At 40.9% G+C, this 16245-nt stretch overlaps 1 protein-coding gene across 6 annotated transcripts in view; it reads right to left on the bottom strand.

Moving 5' to 3' along the window:
* Kdm5c (lysine demethylase 5C) overlaps nt 1-16245 on the bottom strand; it is a 41797-nt gene that overhangs the window by 7500 nt on the left and 18052 nt on the right. For all 6 annotated transcript variants that reach the window (XM_026784770.1, XM_026784772.1, XM_005358894.3 and 3 more), the window contains exons 9-18: nt 14551-14670; nt 14269-14427; nt 11814-11995; nt 11558-11720; nt 5175-5294; nt 4873-5067; nt 1467-1648; nt 1264-1388; nt 968-1115; nt 178-283 (exon numbers count right to left, since the gene is read on the bottom strand). In XM_026784770.1, the coding sequence (XP_026640571.1) occupies nt 178-283; nt 968-1115; nt 1264-1388; nt 1467-1648; nt 4873-5067; nt 5175-5294; nt 11558-11720; nt 11814-11995; nt 14269-14427; nt 14551-14670 (1500 nt within the window). The remainder of the gene's footprint in view (nt 1-177; nt 284-967; nt 1116-1263; nt 1389-1466; nt 1649-4872; nt 5068-5174; nt 5295-11557; nt 11721-11813; nt 11996-14268; nt 14428-14550; nt 14671-16245) is intronic.

The following is a 16245-nucleotide window of genomic DNA, read 5'->3' as shown; positions in this document are numbered from 1 at the left end:
TCAGGCCCAACAAACACCCTTATTACTTTTCTTTTTACTTTCTTGAGCAAGCCCTCTCTTGACTCAGCATCTTAGACTCACATCCCTATTCCAAGTCCCAAATCTAAAAACTTGCTCATACTTCCCACTATTTCCTCACACATGCACTCTGTCTTACCTAAGCCCACCTCTCCTCACCTTGACATCCCCAATCTGGTGCATGGCACAAGGCAGGTTGTTCATCTGGCCCAGAAAAGCCCGTAGCTCTGCCAGGGTCATCTGTAGACCAGCCACCCTGTCGGGGCTATGGAGTTTCATGTGTGAGATTTCAGATCCAAACCCAGGTCCCTCCTTCCATTTGTGCCAAAACCATTCCTCACCAAATCTGTTCTACTTTGATCTTTGTACCTCAATGTTTCCACAACTGACCAGGTTACAGGGAGAGTTTTTAAATCTAAGCATATTCACGGGATGAAGGGATAGAAGGAGAGAGGAAGGAAAACAGCTAGAGGATGAAAGCGCTTATAAACTAACCAATGGTAACAAAAGCCAGACTTTACATCCTCAACGGACCCACATGGAGTCAGAGATAGAACCCAGGGCCTCATTTACTAGGTAAGCATTAAGTTACATCACCAGCCCTTACAAATCCACCCTCTATTGCAACTTGTTCAGGTTTTCTTGTCTGTGTCCTATTCCAGTCCCTAAACCTCCCACACTCTTCCCTGCCCACAAAATCCCTTAACCTACCTCTCAAATCTTCTAGACACTGATAAAATAAATACTTCTAAGTTTTCTTATTGCTAAGGCTCTCCTTTATGAAAAGCTGCCTGTCTTCCTTGTACTCCGCAGTACTTCCCAGGCCAGCTCATACTTGGCAATTTCCTGATAATACTCCATGGACTTAAGTCTATTTGGACCCCACCCATTGTAACATACTTTTCAGTAGCAGAAGCTATCTGTGCTGCAACACCTCATATCAACATACCCAGCTTCCTGGCCACTGACCAGTCCCAGAGCCCGAGACACACAAGCCTCTGCCTCACTCAGGCAGTTCTTCAGTCGCTGTAGCAACTCACTGTTAGGAAACCTTCGCTCTCGGGCCTCAGATTCCAGTGCTCTCAGTTCTTCAAGGCCTGGAGGAAGAATGAGAGCAGCAAGGAGTATACAGCATATGTAAAGGTAGAAGGAAAAGGTCAGGGATACAAAAGAAAAGAGGAATAGAACTTGTCTGTAGAGTCCCTCCAACCCCACCCCCACCACCCTACCCCAGCAATCACTCACTGCGCTTCCGCCCATCTTCCACCTCCAGAGCCACTCGTACTTTGTTAGCCCATGTGTCAAAGGACTCAGCTCGAACTTTCAGTTTATGCAGCATGGCAGGGAGCTCATCCAAGGTGTATCGGTACCTGGAAAAGGACCAGAAAAAGCACATTTTAGCCCAACTTTGCACCCTCCTACTTCCTTCAGGTAGGCCCTATACTTACCGAAGGTACTGTCGGCTACTGGAGCACTTGCAGAGGTCATTGATGTGAGAAAGGCAGACAAGGCCATCTGGACAGTCATAGCAAGCCAGGGCAGATAGGAAACATGTGGTCTTGCACTTTATGCACTGACGTTCATCATCTGGAAGCAGCTCAAAAGCTTCTCGTTCAGCCTCAGTGATACCCTGGGGGTATACAACCCATACATTATTCAGAACCAGAGAGGATGGCAGAAACCCCCACCTCAGCTATCATAGAGTAATTTAAATTTATGATGATGGTCATGAACACTAGGAAAGCCAAATTTCACATCACATCTGCCCTCTGTCAGGTCCACAATCTCAAAGCAGGTTCAGAATGATCAGAATTGATCAGATCAATGTGGATTTTAAGACCAAAAAAAGCAAGCATAAAGATAGAAAAATCTGGGTAAGACTCAGATTAGGAGCTAGGCAACATGACAAATGTTCGTAATTCAGCCTTCAGAAGGCTGAGGCAGAAGGATTACTGTGAACTCGATGCCAGCAAGCTAAGTCTCACAAAACCAAGGGCAAGGGAGATGATGACTGAGCAGGCAAAGGCACTTGTTATACGAGTCTGGAAATCTGAATTCAATTCCCAGAACCATGTTTTTAGGTAGAAGGAGAAAATAGACTCCCAAAAAGTTGTCCTCTGACCTCCCCAGGCTCACCACTACCTAGATTAGACTAAAAGGCCTGTAAGTGAAAGAGATAAAGAATGTGGACCTGAGCAGCAGAGAGGTGGAAATGTAAGGTTTGTCCTAGGAAACAATGCTGGGTTTAGTCACTAACATTCACTATGTTCCAGACACTACTGCTTAGTAAATGGAAACACTATGCACCAATAGAACTTACAGAAACACAACTACATGGTTTTTTAATATATAAAAATAAAGCAATCCATGCGTAAAATGAAGAAAAGTCAAATATGCAAATATACTGAAGTCACTAAAAGACAAAATTACGAGCAATTTTAGGAATTTTAAGAAGAAATGCTGGCTCCAATAAGTTTTGTGTTACATACCAACTTTAAAATCAAACTGCTGCTAATGTGGCTGTGATCCCCCATTCTTCATAAAAAGTTATTTAAATCTTTCTCAATCTGTTTGTTTCTCTTGTCTGCAATTAACTATCATTCTTGTTCAATTGTTCTAAATATTTCAATTAAGGACTTGATATATTAACACTATGAATTATGAAGTACTCAACAAACATTATTATTAGTTCTAGTTTTTAGGTAAGAATATGCATCTCATAAGGATATCTCATTTACTAAAGGATAACAGAGAAAGCCAGCAGCTTGTCAAAGTAAGGATTTGACTGCAGATAATTTTGAATTCAAAGCTAGAGAATGTTGGAAGGGTGAAGACCCTAGATTTCTTCAGATCACAGACATATAGACATACTAAGTCATCTCCATAAAAATATTCAAAAACACATATCATATCTAAAAGATCTCAAGATCGGGGAGGGGGGGGCGGTCCAGAACCCATCTCTAAGTGCCAAATGTACAAAATTCTGTCCAAATGGGAAGGTAGCCTCTTTTCTTTCAATCTTGATTTTGTTTCTTTTCATATTGTGGTATAGCATGGGACCATCATTTAATAATGGAGTAAGTCCACGAAAAAGCCAAGCGATTTATTTACTAACAACAAATGAGAAGCCCCAGGCTTCTAATATTACTATAGCTGAAACTTGGCCTATATCTAACACTCACACAAAGTTATGAGTATATATCTATATGTGTATGTCTTAAGACAAGCCTCGCTACTTAGCCTGGGCCGGCCTGAAACTTAGGGTAATCCTCTTCTCCCTGCTTACTAAATGCTGAGATTATAGGCATGCACTACCATAGCCAGCCTGTATATGAACTTTACACTAAAAAATGCATTATCCCCAAAGACAGGTCTCTCAGGATCCCTTAGGACCACCATTCTTTTGTGATCTTTTCTTTCTTTTGTAATGCTGGTGATCAAACCCAGTGTGTTCCACATGCTAGGAAGCACTCTGCCACTAAGCTATAATACTAAACTTCTTACATCATCTCAAGAGGATTTTCATTACATCCACACACAACTGACACATGCTTATGGAGAATCTATTGAAGTAGGATCACTTTCTATTCGACATTAGTCAACTTAACGGAACATTAGAAATTGAGAAAATAGCTAAGGGTGCTGGAGAGATGGCTCAGCAGTTAAGAGCACTTGTTGCTGTTGCAGAGAACCTGGGTTCAGTCCCCAGTACCCATAAGGCAGCTCACAACTATAATTTCAGTTCCTGGGGATCTAACACCCCTCTTTTGGCCTCCATGAATACTGCATACACACAATACACTCACAAATGTGTAGGCAAAATACGCATACAAATAAAAATAAATAGAACTCGTTCCCCCTTTGAGACAGGAGCTTACTGTATAGCCTTGGACTATATAGACCAGGCTGTTCTCAAATTCATAGAGATCTGCCTGCCTCTGGCACTGGAATAAAAGGTGTGCACGCACCATTACATTCCACCATAAATTACAATAACAACAATAACAAATGTTTAAAAGGAAATTCAAGAAAATAGCTAGGTATGGCTGGGCAGACCTATTAATTTCAGGACTCAGGAGAGTGTGAAGAAGGATCCAAAAACACCGTCTCAGTAAGTAAATAAAATAGAATTTCCTAAAAAACATTCCATACTTCATTTTCTTCATGCATTAATACTACTAAATTAGCAGCTACTACACTGAAAGAGTAATAATAGATTCTTTTACAAATATCAATTCACTCAAGCTTTACAACTACCATTACAAATACCAGCTTAAGCTGGAAGTGGTGATCCAAACCTTTTCACTTGGGAGGCAGAGACAGGGATCTCTGGGTTAGATGCCAACCTGGTCTACAGAGTGAGTTCCAGGACAGCCAGGGCTGTTATGCAGAGAAAGTCTGTTGTCTTAAAAACAAACACACTGAAGCTTAGGAATTTATTAGCATTTTACAGAGTGCGAAAGTGAGATTATCACTTAATTTTAAGTAATTTGATTGAAATGATCAGCAACAGGGGTTTCATATGCCTGCCTATTTTAGTGGGTCATTTGTATAAGGGTAATAGCAACTATAACTATAGCCTGCAATTACTGAACAAATATCCATAACTCACAAACAAACTAAAAAGACAAACAGAATTTCCATTTTTTCAGATGAGGAAGTTTACCCTCAGGGAAGCAAACTAACCTGTATATGGTTGTCAGACACTGAAACACTAAAAATAGAATATGGCTTTCAAGTCAGGTATAGCTAGCTCTTTTCATTACATTCTAAGAATAAAGGCTACATCTATACTGGAAGTTACCCTTGTCTTTCCCAACCTTTACCAGGCTGATGAAAAGCACCACCACTCACCTTTTCCAGTAGTGCCTTTCGTAGACGACGCTCCTCCTGCACCATAATGAACATCTCTTTATGTACAGCTGCTGCTAGGTTCAGATCCAGCTTCTCGGGGCAGGCAGCCATCTTGCAAATAAGCTCCTCATGAGAAAAAACACAGTATCTTCGCAGCCGGCGGTAGTGCTCAATGCACTGGCGTCCAGCAGGCAGCTGTGAACAGGTTCAAAGCTGAACTTGGCCAAATCTGAAGGAAGCTGTACTTTGGCTTCCCTATAGCTTTCTACTTCTCCCTACCAGCCGCCACACTCCAGACTCACCCAGTCAGCAGTGCAAAAGTTGACTGCCTCAGCGAAGTTGTAGCCTTGGTTGAAACCACTGTGGTAAGCACGAGGAAAAGTGATGACGAATTCTCCTGCACACTGGTTTGTTCGAACAACCTAAGGGTTGAAAAAAAAAAAAAGGCTAAAACAATTGAGATAAATCAAGGCTTTCCAGCTGTTAGCAACCTAACCTAAGAGTGGGATCCTAAAGGAGACAAAGGAAAGCTTCAAGGAACAGAGTATGACAACAAAATCCCAGGCATCCATTGAGTCACAAGAGGTAGGAAATATACGCATCAAATCACTTCACTTCAACTTTTCTGTTAATATTTTAATACAATTATAAGAAACACTTTCCACTAAGATGACCATGATTTCACATTAATATTCATTTGTTTTATTACATGGTTTTGGGAGTCAAATGCTTCTATGATATTGATTACAAAACCAGCAGGTGCTGTTATTATTCTCTTTCCCAGGGCCAACCATATTCATCTCTTCTGACTTTCAAATATTAAGCACTCTAAATAATATGGATCTGAGCTGGGCAGTGATGGCGCACACATTTAATCCCAGCACCAGTACAGTCGGGCTACAAAGAGAAAAGTCTCAAAAAATAATTATAATAATATGAGCCGGACGATGGTGGCGCACGCCTTTAATCCCAGCACTAGGGAGGCAGAGGCAGGTGGATCTCTGTGAGTTCGAGACCAGCCTGGTCTACAGAGCTAGTTCCAGGACAGGCTCCAAAACCACAGAGAAACCCTGTCTCGAAAAACAAAAAAAAAAATAAAAAAATAATAATAATAATAATAATATGGACCTGGACTATTGTGCTTGCTCTGGCAGCACACATACTAAAAAATTGGAACAATACAGAGATTAGCATAGGCCCTGCGCAAATTTGTGAAGCGTTTCATAGGTTTTAAAAGACCATTTAGACATCAAAAAAAAAAAAAAATAGCATTGTCAGCCAGGCATGGTGGTATATACATTTAATTCCTGCCTCAGGAAAAAAAAAAAAAAAGTGCCCAAATTAGTGGCTAATAACCAAATATAACTCCAGCTTCAGAGGATAGATAGCACTTTTTCAATTTGCTTAGGTTTGTATACATATAATAAATAACCTGAGCCCTAACTTTCTGGTAGAAGCCCAAACATCTTTTCTACGCATTTTTTGCCTTTCTGTAAGTCTCTCAGCTTTGTTTTTTTGGGGGGTTTTGCTTTTGGATACAGGGATATTACTACATACATAGCACAGGTTAGCCTTGAACTAAAACTCCTGCTTCAGCCACTCCAGTGCTAGGATCATGCAGATTTCTAATCTTTTTCATCTGAACCATTTATCTTCCCTAGATCTCATTTCCTAGATCCTATGCTCTTCTCTTTGCTGATTTATTCCTTTGCTGTGTTTGAACATGATCAGAAACAGCTTATTTGGAAGAGAGGTGTTTAGTCTCTTACACTTGATTGCATATAGAATTCCAAAATGAAAATCATTTAGAAGGGCTTGTTGTTTAAGACAGTCTTACTACCCTAGCCTGGCTGGCCAAGTATTTATTCGTTATGCAGTCCAGGGTAGCCTTGAACTCTCACAACTACTGAGATTACAAGCATGTATTACCATGCCCAGCTCATTTGGGACTCTTTCTGAAGTCTTTTAGATTTCAGTACTGTTAAAAGAATACTGAATTAAAATTGTTTCTTTTTCAAGATGCTTATATAATGCTCAGTGTTTGACAAAAATATATCTTGGTGTGGATCTGTCTTATTTGTATATTAGGTAGCTACTTTGATTCAAGAAACAATCCTTCAAGAAAATTTTCTTTAGGGCTAGAGAGATTGATCAGTGGTTACGAGCACTGATTACTTTCCAAGAGGAACCACGTTCAATAACCAACACTCACATGGTGACTAATAAATTTCTGCAACCCCACACCCTCTTTTGGCCTTCACAGGTACCCGTAATGCATGTAGTGCACAGATAATATACATGCAGGCAAGGCACCCATTCATATAAAATAAGAATAATCTCATTTTTCAAAATTTCAACAATTTGGGGACTGGAGAGATGGCTCAGGTCTTCCAGAGGTCCTGAGTTCAATTCCCAGCAACCACATGGTAGCTCAAAACCATCTGTAATGAGATCTGGTGCCTTCTTCTGGCCTGCAGGCACAAATACAGACAGAACACTGAATACATAATAAATAAACCTTAAAAAAACTCAACAATTTTATTAATGATTCTACCATTCTGTCTATTCTTTGTGATTTCTATTATTTGAATGTTAAACTTACTATATATTCTATAACTTTTTTCCTACCTTTTCTCATTTTTATCTTTCATTCTATTATTTATTATTCTTTTTTTTTTTTTAATTTTTCGAGACAGGGTTTCTCCGTAGCTTTTTGGTTCCTGTCCTGGAACTAGCTCTTAAAGCAGTAAATCTTGAAACATTTCTTGCTTTTACTATTGCTATAGCTTCCATCAGCAATCACCAGAAATGTTCTATTTAAAAAAAAAATCTAACTCTGAACATGGTATGCCTCACCCAAGCCCCTCTGAAATAAACTCCATGACTACATGGGTAAAGAAGCCATGAGTCTGGCAGGCAAATTCTTACTCTTTTATGAAGGACTATGCATTGGGCATTGACTATTGAATGTTCATCTTTAAAACTTTTGTGAAAGTTGTTTTTTTTTTGTTTGTTTGTTTTTGTTTTTCGAGACAGGGTTTCTCTGTGGTTTTGGAGCCTGTCCTGGAAACAAATTAAACATATAAATACTTTATAAACCTGGTCCAGATACCCTAGTCCTAAATGACTCAGTCTGTTGTTCTATAATGTCTTACAACTTATTTTAATTGTTTACTGTTCTCTGTCTTCCAGAGATACACTCTTCCAGGGTACACTCCCAGGGCAGGAATCACTTTATTGATCTTCAGGGTGGTGACCAGTGGCCTTGCACACAGAAAGAACAATCAAGCAATATCTGTTGAACAATCTATTCTTAGACTTTCTAATTTCATGGATGCAAAAGCCAAGTTCCAGAGAAGCCCCAGATAGCAGACCCAGGAAAATAATGCTCCTGATTTCCTCTGAAGCTCACTTTGCTAGTGTTACTTTACTGTTTCCTAGATGGTGGTTTAAACAAAGCACCTCTATCCAGATGTGGAGTTAACATGCCTACAATCCCAGCATCTGGAAGGCTGAGGTAGGAGATCATAAGTTTGAAGCCACTCTGAGCTACCTGACAAATTTAAGGATAGTCTGGGCTATCTCAACTTACACTATGCTATCCCAACAACAAAACAAACAAAAAGTAGTTATTCTACAGCTATTAAAAAGGAGTAACATGGTTCTTTTCTTCCACCATGTGGACTCTGGGAATCAAACTCAGCTCTCTAGGCCGGGTGGTAAGACCCACTGAGACATCTCACAGGCCTGAAAATGAGAAATATGAATAAATAACAACAACAAAAATTTAAACTCAGAATGAAGTGAATATTATTGAGCCATAAAGAGAATGAACTTCAGATACATGCTGCAACATGGATGAACCTTAAAAACACATTGAGAGAAGCCTCCCATGAAAGACCAAGCAGTATTCTGCTTGTATGAACTAACAAGAAAGGAAAATATAAAACAAGAAAATAAAATGAATGGACGCCTAGTCCCTGCAGGCTAGAATGGAGAGTGACTGTAAATGAGTATAACGGGTTTTTTTGGGGTGGCAAAATGTTTTTTTTTTTTTTTTGGTTTTTCGAGACGGGGTTTCTCTGTGGTTTTGGAGCCTGTCCTGGAACTAGCTCTGTAGACCAGGCTGGTCTCGAACTCACAGAGATCCGCCTGCCTCTGCCTCCCGAGTGCTGGGATTAAAGGCGTGCGTCACCATCGCTCGGCCTGGCAAAATGTTTTAAAATTGGATTGCAGTGACGACAAATCTCTGTAGGGACATCAAGATTATATAATTAAAATGGATGAATTTTACAGAATGTAAAAACCATATTGCAATAAAGCTGATTTGAAGAAAGACAATGGCAGTTATAAAACCATACTAGAGGGGCTGGAGAGATAGCTTAGTGGTTAAGAGTACTGACTGCTCTTCCAGAGGATCCGGGTTCAATTGGTGCTCACAACTGTCTGAAGATCCAGTTGCAGGGGATCTGACACCTTCACACCAATGCACATAAAATAAAGTTACATAAACCATAGAAAATATTTTTTAAAAAAATTAGGAATACACCAGCACTTGGGAGGAAAAAGCAGGCATATCTCTGAGTTTGAGGCCAGCCTGGTCTACTCTACAGCTCAAATTCCATGACAGCCAGACCTACACAGAAAAACTATTCCGTCTTGCGGGGGGGGGGGGGGAGGTAATAACAGAATTAGAGTTAAAGTAAAGATAGAGGATACACTAATTCTTTAAGATCTACACCATGGGGCTGGAGAGATGGATCAATGGTTAAGGGCACTGGCTGCTCCTCTAGAGGTCCTGCTGAGTTCAATTCCCAGCATGTAGTGAGATCTGGTACCCTCTTCTGGCCTGCAGGCATACATGCAGACAGAACACTATATACATAATTGTAGGCCCATATTTCATATGAGATATTTGCAGCTAGGTTCTCTGGCCATGCTTAGCTTCCAAGAGCAGCTGCTATCCTGCCAAGACACCTGTAGCCACCTAACAAAAGGCTCAGGATGGACTGCTCCTTCTCTTTGTTATTATGTAGATCGCCTGGGAAGAGGTGTGAATTCCAAGCTGGTGACTAAGTTACCAGTGTGCTGATACTGGCACTCCTACATCCCGGAAAAGGAATATTAATGAGTTTCCACCTTGGTTTACCTGGGGGGAATAAAACGTTTAAGGAATAAACACAGGTAGATCTTCAGGAATGAATGAAGCCTGAGATGCCCTTCTGATATTGCTGTATGAACAGTGTCTCATTATTTCCTGTGCCTCCATATCGGTCCAGTTAGGGGGAAAAGTAGTTTTTATGTTGGGGCTTTGGACCCCGACACATAATAAATAAATTAAAAAAGAAAAGCTACATCAAAGGTCAGGCAGTGGTGGCACACAACTTGTAGAACAGTACTTGAGAGGCAGAGGCCTGTGGAGCTTAGTGAGTTCAAGTCAGTCTGGTCAACAAAGCATGTTTCAGAACAGCCAGGACTGTCAGACAGAGAAATCCTGTCTCAAAAAACAAAACAAACAAACAAAAATCTACACCAAAAACAATGACCGAGGCTACTAAATGCTAAAAATTCCTGATATAAAATAGGTCTTAGCCAGTTCATTTACCCAGCAGAAAGTTTTACAGGATGAAAGAATTATCCAGAGAAAGAGGACAGACCCACGACCCTAGGTTCAACTTATACCCTTTCAATAAGTAAAAAACATAACTATTACCCCAGGTTATCAGTATAAAAATGTAACAGACAAGCTGAGTGTGATGGCGCATGTCTCTAATCCTGATACTCAGGAGGCAGAGGCAGGCAGATCTCTCTGAGTTGAAGGACTGCCTAGTCTACACAGCAGCTCTAGCTAGTCAAGGCTACATAGTAAGTTCCTATCTCAAAAAAAAAAAAAAAAAAAAAGACAGGCGTGGCAGCACACACCTTTATTTCCAGCACTCAAGAGGAAGAGGTAGGTGGATCTGTGAGTTCAAGGGCAACCAGACCTACATAAATGTTTTGGAACAACCAGGGCTATATAGAGAGACCATCTCCAAATTCTCCAAAACAATTAATTAATTAAAAATAATTTATGCACATACACTCAGTAACTGTCCTGATATTTAATACCTTCTTTCATAAAAACATGACCTCCAATCTGTTGGTAGTATTTGACAATGCAGAGTAAGAATCCCATTTTCCAGTATTTTTTCTCTCTCTTTTTTCCTTCCTTCCTTTATTTCTTGTTTCGGAAACATGGCTCAGTGGATAAGAACACTTGCTGCTGTTGCAGAAGATCTGAGTTTGGTTCCTAACACTCACATAGTGGCTCATAACTACCTACAGCTCCTGTTATAGGGGATTTAACACCTTTTCTCTGGCCTCCACAGAGATACGCAGGCACACACATAAAAACAAATAAAATTAAAGACAAAAGCAACACTTTGTAGCTCTGTCGTTCCTCCATTTCCCTTTGCCACTAACTGGAACCTAGATATGATGAGGCATCCCTAAGGTACTTCCCCCAAACACATGGCCCAGAGAACTCTATCACATTGTATATTTAACCAACCATGATGACCATGGACCTCAGAGCAATCAAACCTACAGCCCCATCATGGTAGAACAGGAATAAGAAAAGGCAGTGATACTACCACAAAAGTCAGTGTATCATTCCTATCCCTTGCTTACATTCCTGGGTACTCACCGGCACACCATGGGACATGAGGGTGTTAGGATTCATGAGGGTGACAAGCTGGTGAAGGAGATCAGGCTGGCTATCAAAAAGCTCAGGTGTCAGCTTCTTCATCACTTCTTCCAAGTGTTCTGCTGCAAGCGATGGGACCCCATACCAGGTTTTTGGCTCACCCCTGCTCAAGTTAAAGGGATACAGAATGGTCATATACATGGTTACGTAGAGAGCCCATCCTGACTGCCTCCCCGTTCACCATGGCCCCACTTACCAGTGGAGGTAGTTAATGGAGTAACTCCAGTGATCCTCAATATGCCAGCAAAAGGCTGAGAAGACCATGCCCACATAGAGCCAGGGTACCTTCATGCCAGATATATCTGCATTGATGTGGCATAATACAGACTGCTCCAATACAGGCATCACGTTCAGGTTCCAACCACTCTTAGCATACTCCTGTCAGATCAAGTATTTGTACAGAAGGATAAGGATTATGCTACGGAACTGAGTTTTCCCCTCCAGTACTGAGGATTAAACCTTGGGCCTCACAAAGTCGGGGCAAATGTTCGGCCACTATATCCTGAGTCTTTTCTACTTCTGATTTTGAGATAGGGTTTTACTAAGCTGCACCAGTAGGCCTTGAGTTTGTAATCCTCTTGCCTCAATCTCCTGAGTAGCTGGGATTATAGGCCTAAATTACCAAACCCAGCATTTTTTTTGTTTTATTTACTTTGTGTGTGTGCATGTAGTGTATTGTGAGTGTGTGTTTTTGTAGGTGCACATGTATGATCATACACGTGGAGGTCAGAGGTATCTTCATCTATCACTCTTCATTTTAATTTTTAGACAGGGTTTCTCACTGATTCCAGAGGCTACCACTTGGCTAAACTGATTATGCTGATCTCCCTGTCTCTAGTCACTGTTACTCAGCACTAGAGTTTCAGAGGCAAGCTGACACATCTATAATTACCACAAAAGTCATCAGTATTATCATTCCTATCCCTTGCTTACATTCCTGGGTACTCACCGGCACACCATGCATGGGACACGAGGGTGTTAGGATTCATGAGGGTGACAAAGCATCTCATACATACACACTTCAGAGACTACCTAGGCTGTGTTCTTTATATATATAGCAGTTCATCTAATTTTATGCGGTTGCTGGAGATCCAAACTCAGGTCCTCACACTTGCACAGCAGTCACTTTACCAACTAAGCCACCTCCTCAGCCCCATTTGTTTAGTTTAAGACAGGATCTCACTCTGTAGCTCGGTCCAACACCAAAGTCACAGTAACAATGCCTGAGTCTTTTAAGTGCTGAGAGCGAGTGATCACATTCAACAAGAACTTAAATTTTAAGTTACTTGCTTTTATATATATTCTGCCTCCCAAGTGCTGGAATTAAAGGTGTGGCCACCATAACCCAGAAAGATTAGTTTTTACTTTTAAGTAAGTGTATGCATATGTATCACCTAAGTACCCATGGAGGCCAGAAAAGAATGTTGGATCCCTGGAGTTTGAGTTACAGGCAGGTGTGAGCTGCCCAATGTGGGCACTAGGATGGAATTTGGGTTTTCTGAAAAATCAGCAAGTGCTCTTAACTACTGAGCAACCTCTCCAGCCCCAATATTTTAATATTCATATTTTTAGTATTTTTATGCACTAATTTTTCAAGTTTAAATTAAAACTTAGGTACTGGAGAGATGGCTCAGAGGTCAAGAGCACTGGCTGCTCTTTCAAAGGTCCTGAGTTCAATTCCCAGCAACCACATGGTGGCTCATAACCATCTGTAATGAGATCTGGTGCCCTCTTCTGTCGTATAGGTAGACCATCGTATACATAATAAACAAAATCTTTAAAAGAAAATTAAAACCTAACAAGCCAAAAGCAAAAACAAACAAACAAAAAAACCAAACCCAACAAAGGAAAATACCAAAACAACAAAAACAAAAGCAAAGCCCTGAACCCAAACACATTCTTCCCTCAGTCAAACCTGGACTCTCAATTCTACCTATGCATACAAATCCTATTTACTAAACAGATATGGAAGCACCCAGTACTTCTTAGGTCACTTTTCCTACTTCTCACATAATCCTTACAACAAATTTGCACAGTAGGTATAACCCCATATTACAAATTAGGAAATGGGGGGGCTGGAGAGATGGCTCAGTGGTTAAGAGCATTGCCTGCTCTTCCAAAGGTCCTGAGTTCAATTCCCAGCAACCACATGGTGGCTCACAACCATCTGTAATGAGGTCTGGTGCCCTCTTCTGGCCTGCAGACATACACACAGACAGAATATTGCATACATAATAAATAAATAAATATTTAAAAAAATTAGGAAATGGGGTTCGCAGGGGGGAAAAAGCATCTCATACATACACATTTCAGATGCTACCTAGGCGTGTTCTTTTTTTTTTTTCTGTTTTTTTTAGAGACAAGGTTTCTCTGTGGCTTTGGAGCCTGTCCTGGAACTAGCTCTGTAGACCAGGCTGGTCTCGAACTCACAGAGATCCGCCTGTCTCTGCCTCCTGAGTGCTGGGATTAAAGACGTACGCCACCATTGCCCGGCTAGGCTGTGTTCTTTATATATAGCACTTCATCTAATCTCAAAGCAACTACTTAAGGCAGGTATAATTATCCCTGAAAGACACGGGTCTTTCAGAAACTAAATGACTTGGCCAAGCTCACACAACTGACATATACAACCATAATAATAACCCACTCACCTCTTCTTCTGGAGTTAGATGCCGCTTACTGTCACTGACAGGGAAACCGCTGCCAAATTCTTTGGAATGGATGTCAGCCCCATACTCAACAGTCACATCTTCCTCAATGCTATTCACCAGCCGCCAGAACTCTTTCTCTACAAGTTCTGTGGGTACCATCTGGGTAAACAAAGATAGTAGATAATCAGAGCCCATTTTATCCTGTCACATTAACTTAGGGAAGGTACAGTACCAATGCCCATGAAAATAGCCCCAGCACTACACCAGCCCTCCATCACCTACATGTACAGGCATGTTGAAGTAGTCAGCTTTAAAGGAGTCAGCCATCTCCCCAAAGCTCTGCAGAGTATATTCCCGGGTAGCCTGCTCAAAGCCAAAGGCTTCAGGGGGCCGCTTACACTCCTAAAACCCAAGGGAGACAGAAAAAGTTATAAAAATAGAGGCAAAGAGAAAATCATCTAAAGTGGACTGAAAACATGGGATAGGAGCAGGGAGGGAGACCAGCCCTAGGTATGCCTTCAAGTCTCCTAAGACAAACCTTACTTTACAGTGCTACTTTTTCCTTCTTACCACCTCAACTTATCAAATCTACTCATGTCACACAGCATTTCTGTCACACTTCTGCTCCCTGTTAGGGTTTGGATATGAAGGGTCCTTCCCAGAAAGTTCATGCATTAAATAATTGCTCCCAAGATAGTGGTGTTATTTTGGAAAGCTCTACAGACTTTAAGAGAAGTAGGTCAGGAGTTGGGTTCTCGGAGGCAGTATCTTTGCCCAGCCCAACACAGTTTTTCGCTCTGCTTTCTAGCTCTCATAATGTTAGTTGTACCCTAAGCACTTCCCCACCATGATGGACTGAATCTCTAAAACTGTAAGCCAAAATCTTTAAACTGGTTCTCTCAGGGTCTGGAGAGATGGCTCAGCAGTTAGAGTACTTGTTGCTCCTGCAAAAGATACAGGTTCAGTTTCTAACACCCACATAGTGTTCCCAACCATCTGCAACTCCAGTTCCAGGGGATTCACAATCCTCTTCTGACCTCTGTGGGCACCAGGCATGCACACGGTGCAAGGTACACACAGGCAAAACACTCATACATATAAAATAAACATAACTAAATAAATAGTAAACTGTTTCTCTCAGGTACTGGAAAGTGACTAACATAAAGAGTTCAATCTCCATGGGAATGTCTTCTAATACTACTTTTGTTGTTTCTTTTTTGGGTGCTAGGGTTTGACACTCTACCATTGAGCTATACTCTTAGCCCCTTTCCTCCTTATTTTTACTGCCTTCAAAATACAACTTTTAGAACACTTGCCCAGAATATGAAACTCTTGGTTGGATCACTTCAACACTAAAACAAACAACCAAACTCCAAATCAAGTACTGTCATATAAGCCTATAATCCTAGCTACTTAGACCCCGAGGCAAAAGGATCAATCACTCGAGGCCCACAAACCCAAGATTAGTTTGAAAAATGTAACAAGATATTTCTTAAGAAAATCTTGTCTCCAACAAACAAAAGCCAACTTGAAGGTACTCTGGCTCACATCTTAATTCTAGCACTTAGAAAACCCAAGACAAAGGCATTGTGACCTGGGCTACTTAACTGATTTTGAGAAACCAAGTGCTTACAGCAATCAGGAAACACAAACAGGTGGATCTAAGTTAGATGCCATCCAGGTGTACATGATTTTTACAAACCAGCCTGGACTACACAACAAGACTCTGTCTCAAAAAACCAGAACAATAAAAAAGTTGCTTGGTGTGGTAGTATATGCTTTTGATCCCAGCACATGGGAGGCAGAAGCAGGAAGATTTTTATGAGGACTGCCTGGTCTGCATAGAGAGATCCTGTCTCAAACAAACAAATAAAACAAGAAAAGGACTAAGGAAGGGAGGGAGTGGAAACTTGGATTGGTATGTATAATGAAAAAAGATTGTTTTCTTTTTTTCTCTAAAAATAGGAAGGAAGGAAG

The sequence above is a fragment of the Microtus ochrogaster genome, chromosome X (assembly GCF_000317375.1).
Source record: "Microtus ochrogaster isolate Prairie Vole_2 chromosome X, MicOch1.0, whole genome shotgun sequence".
Taxonomy (NCBI): domain Eukaryota; kingdom Metazoa; phylum Chordata; class Mammalia; order Rodentia; family Cricetidae; genus Microtus; species Microtus ochrogaster.
The sequence above is the reverse complement of the archived record's forward strand: the minus strand, read 5'-3'. Positions and strand labels throughout refer to the sequence as shown.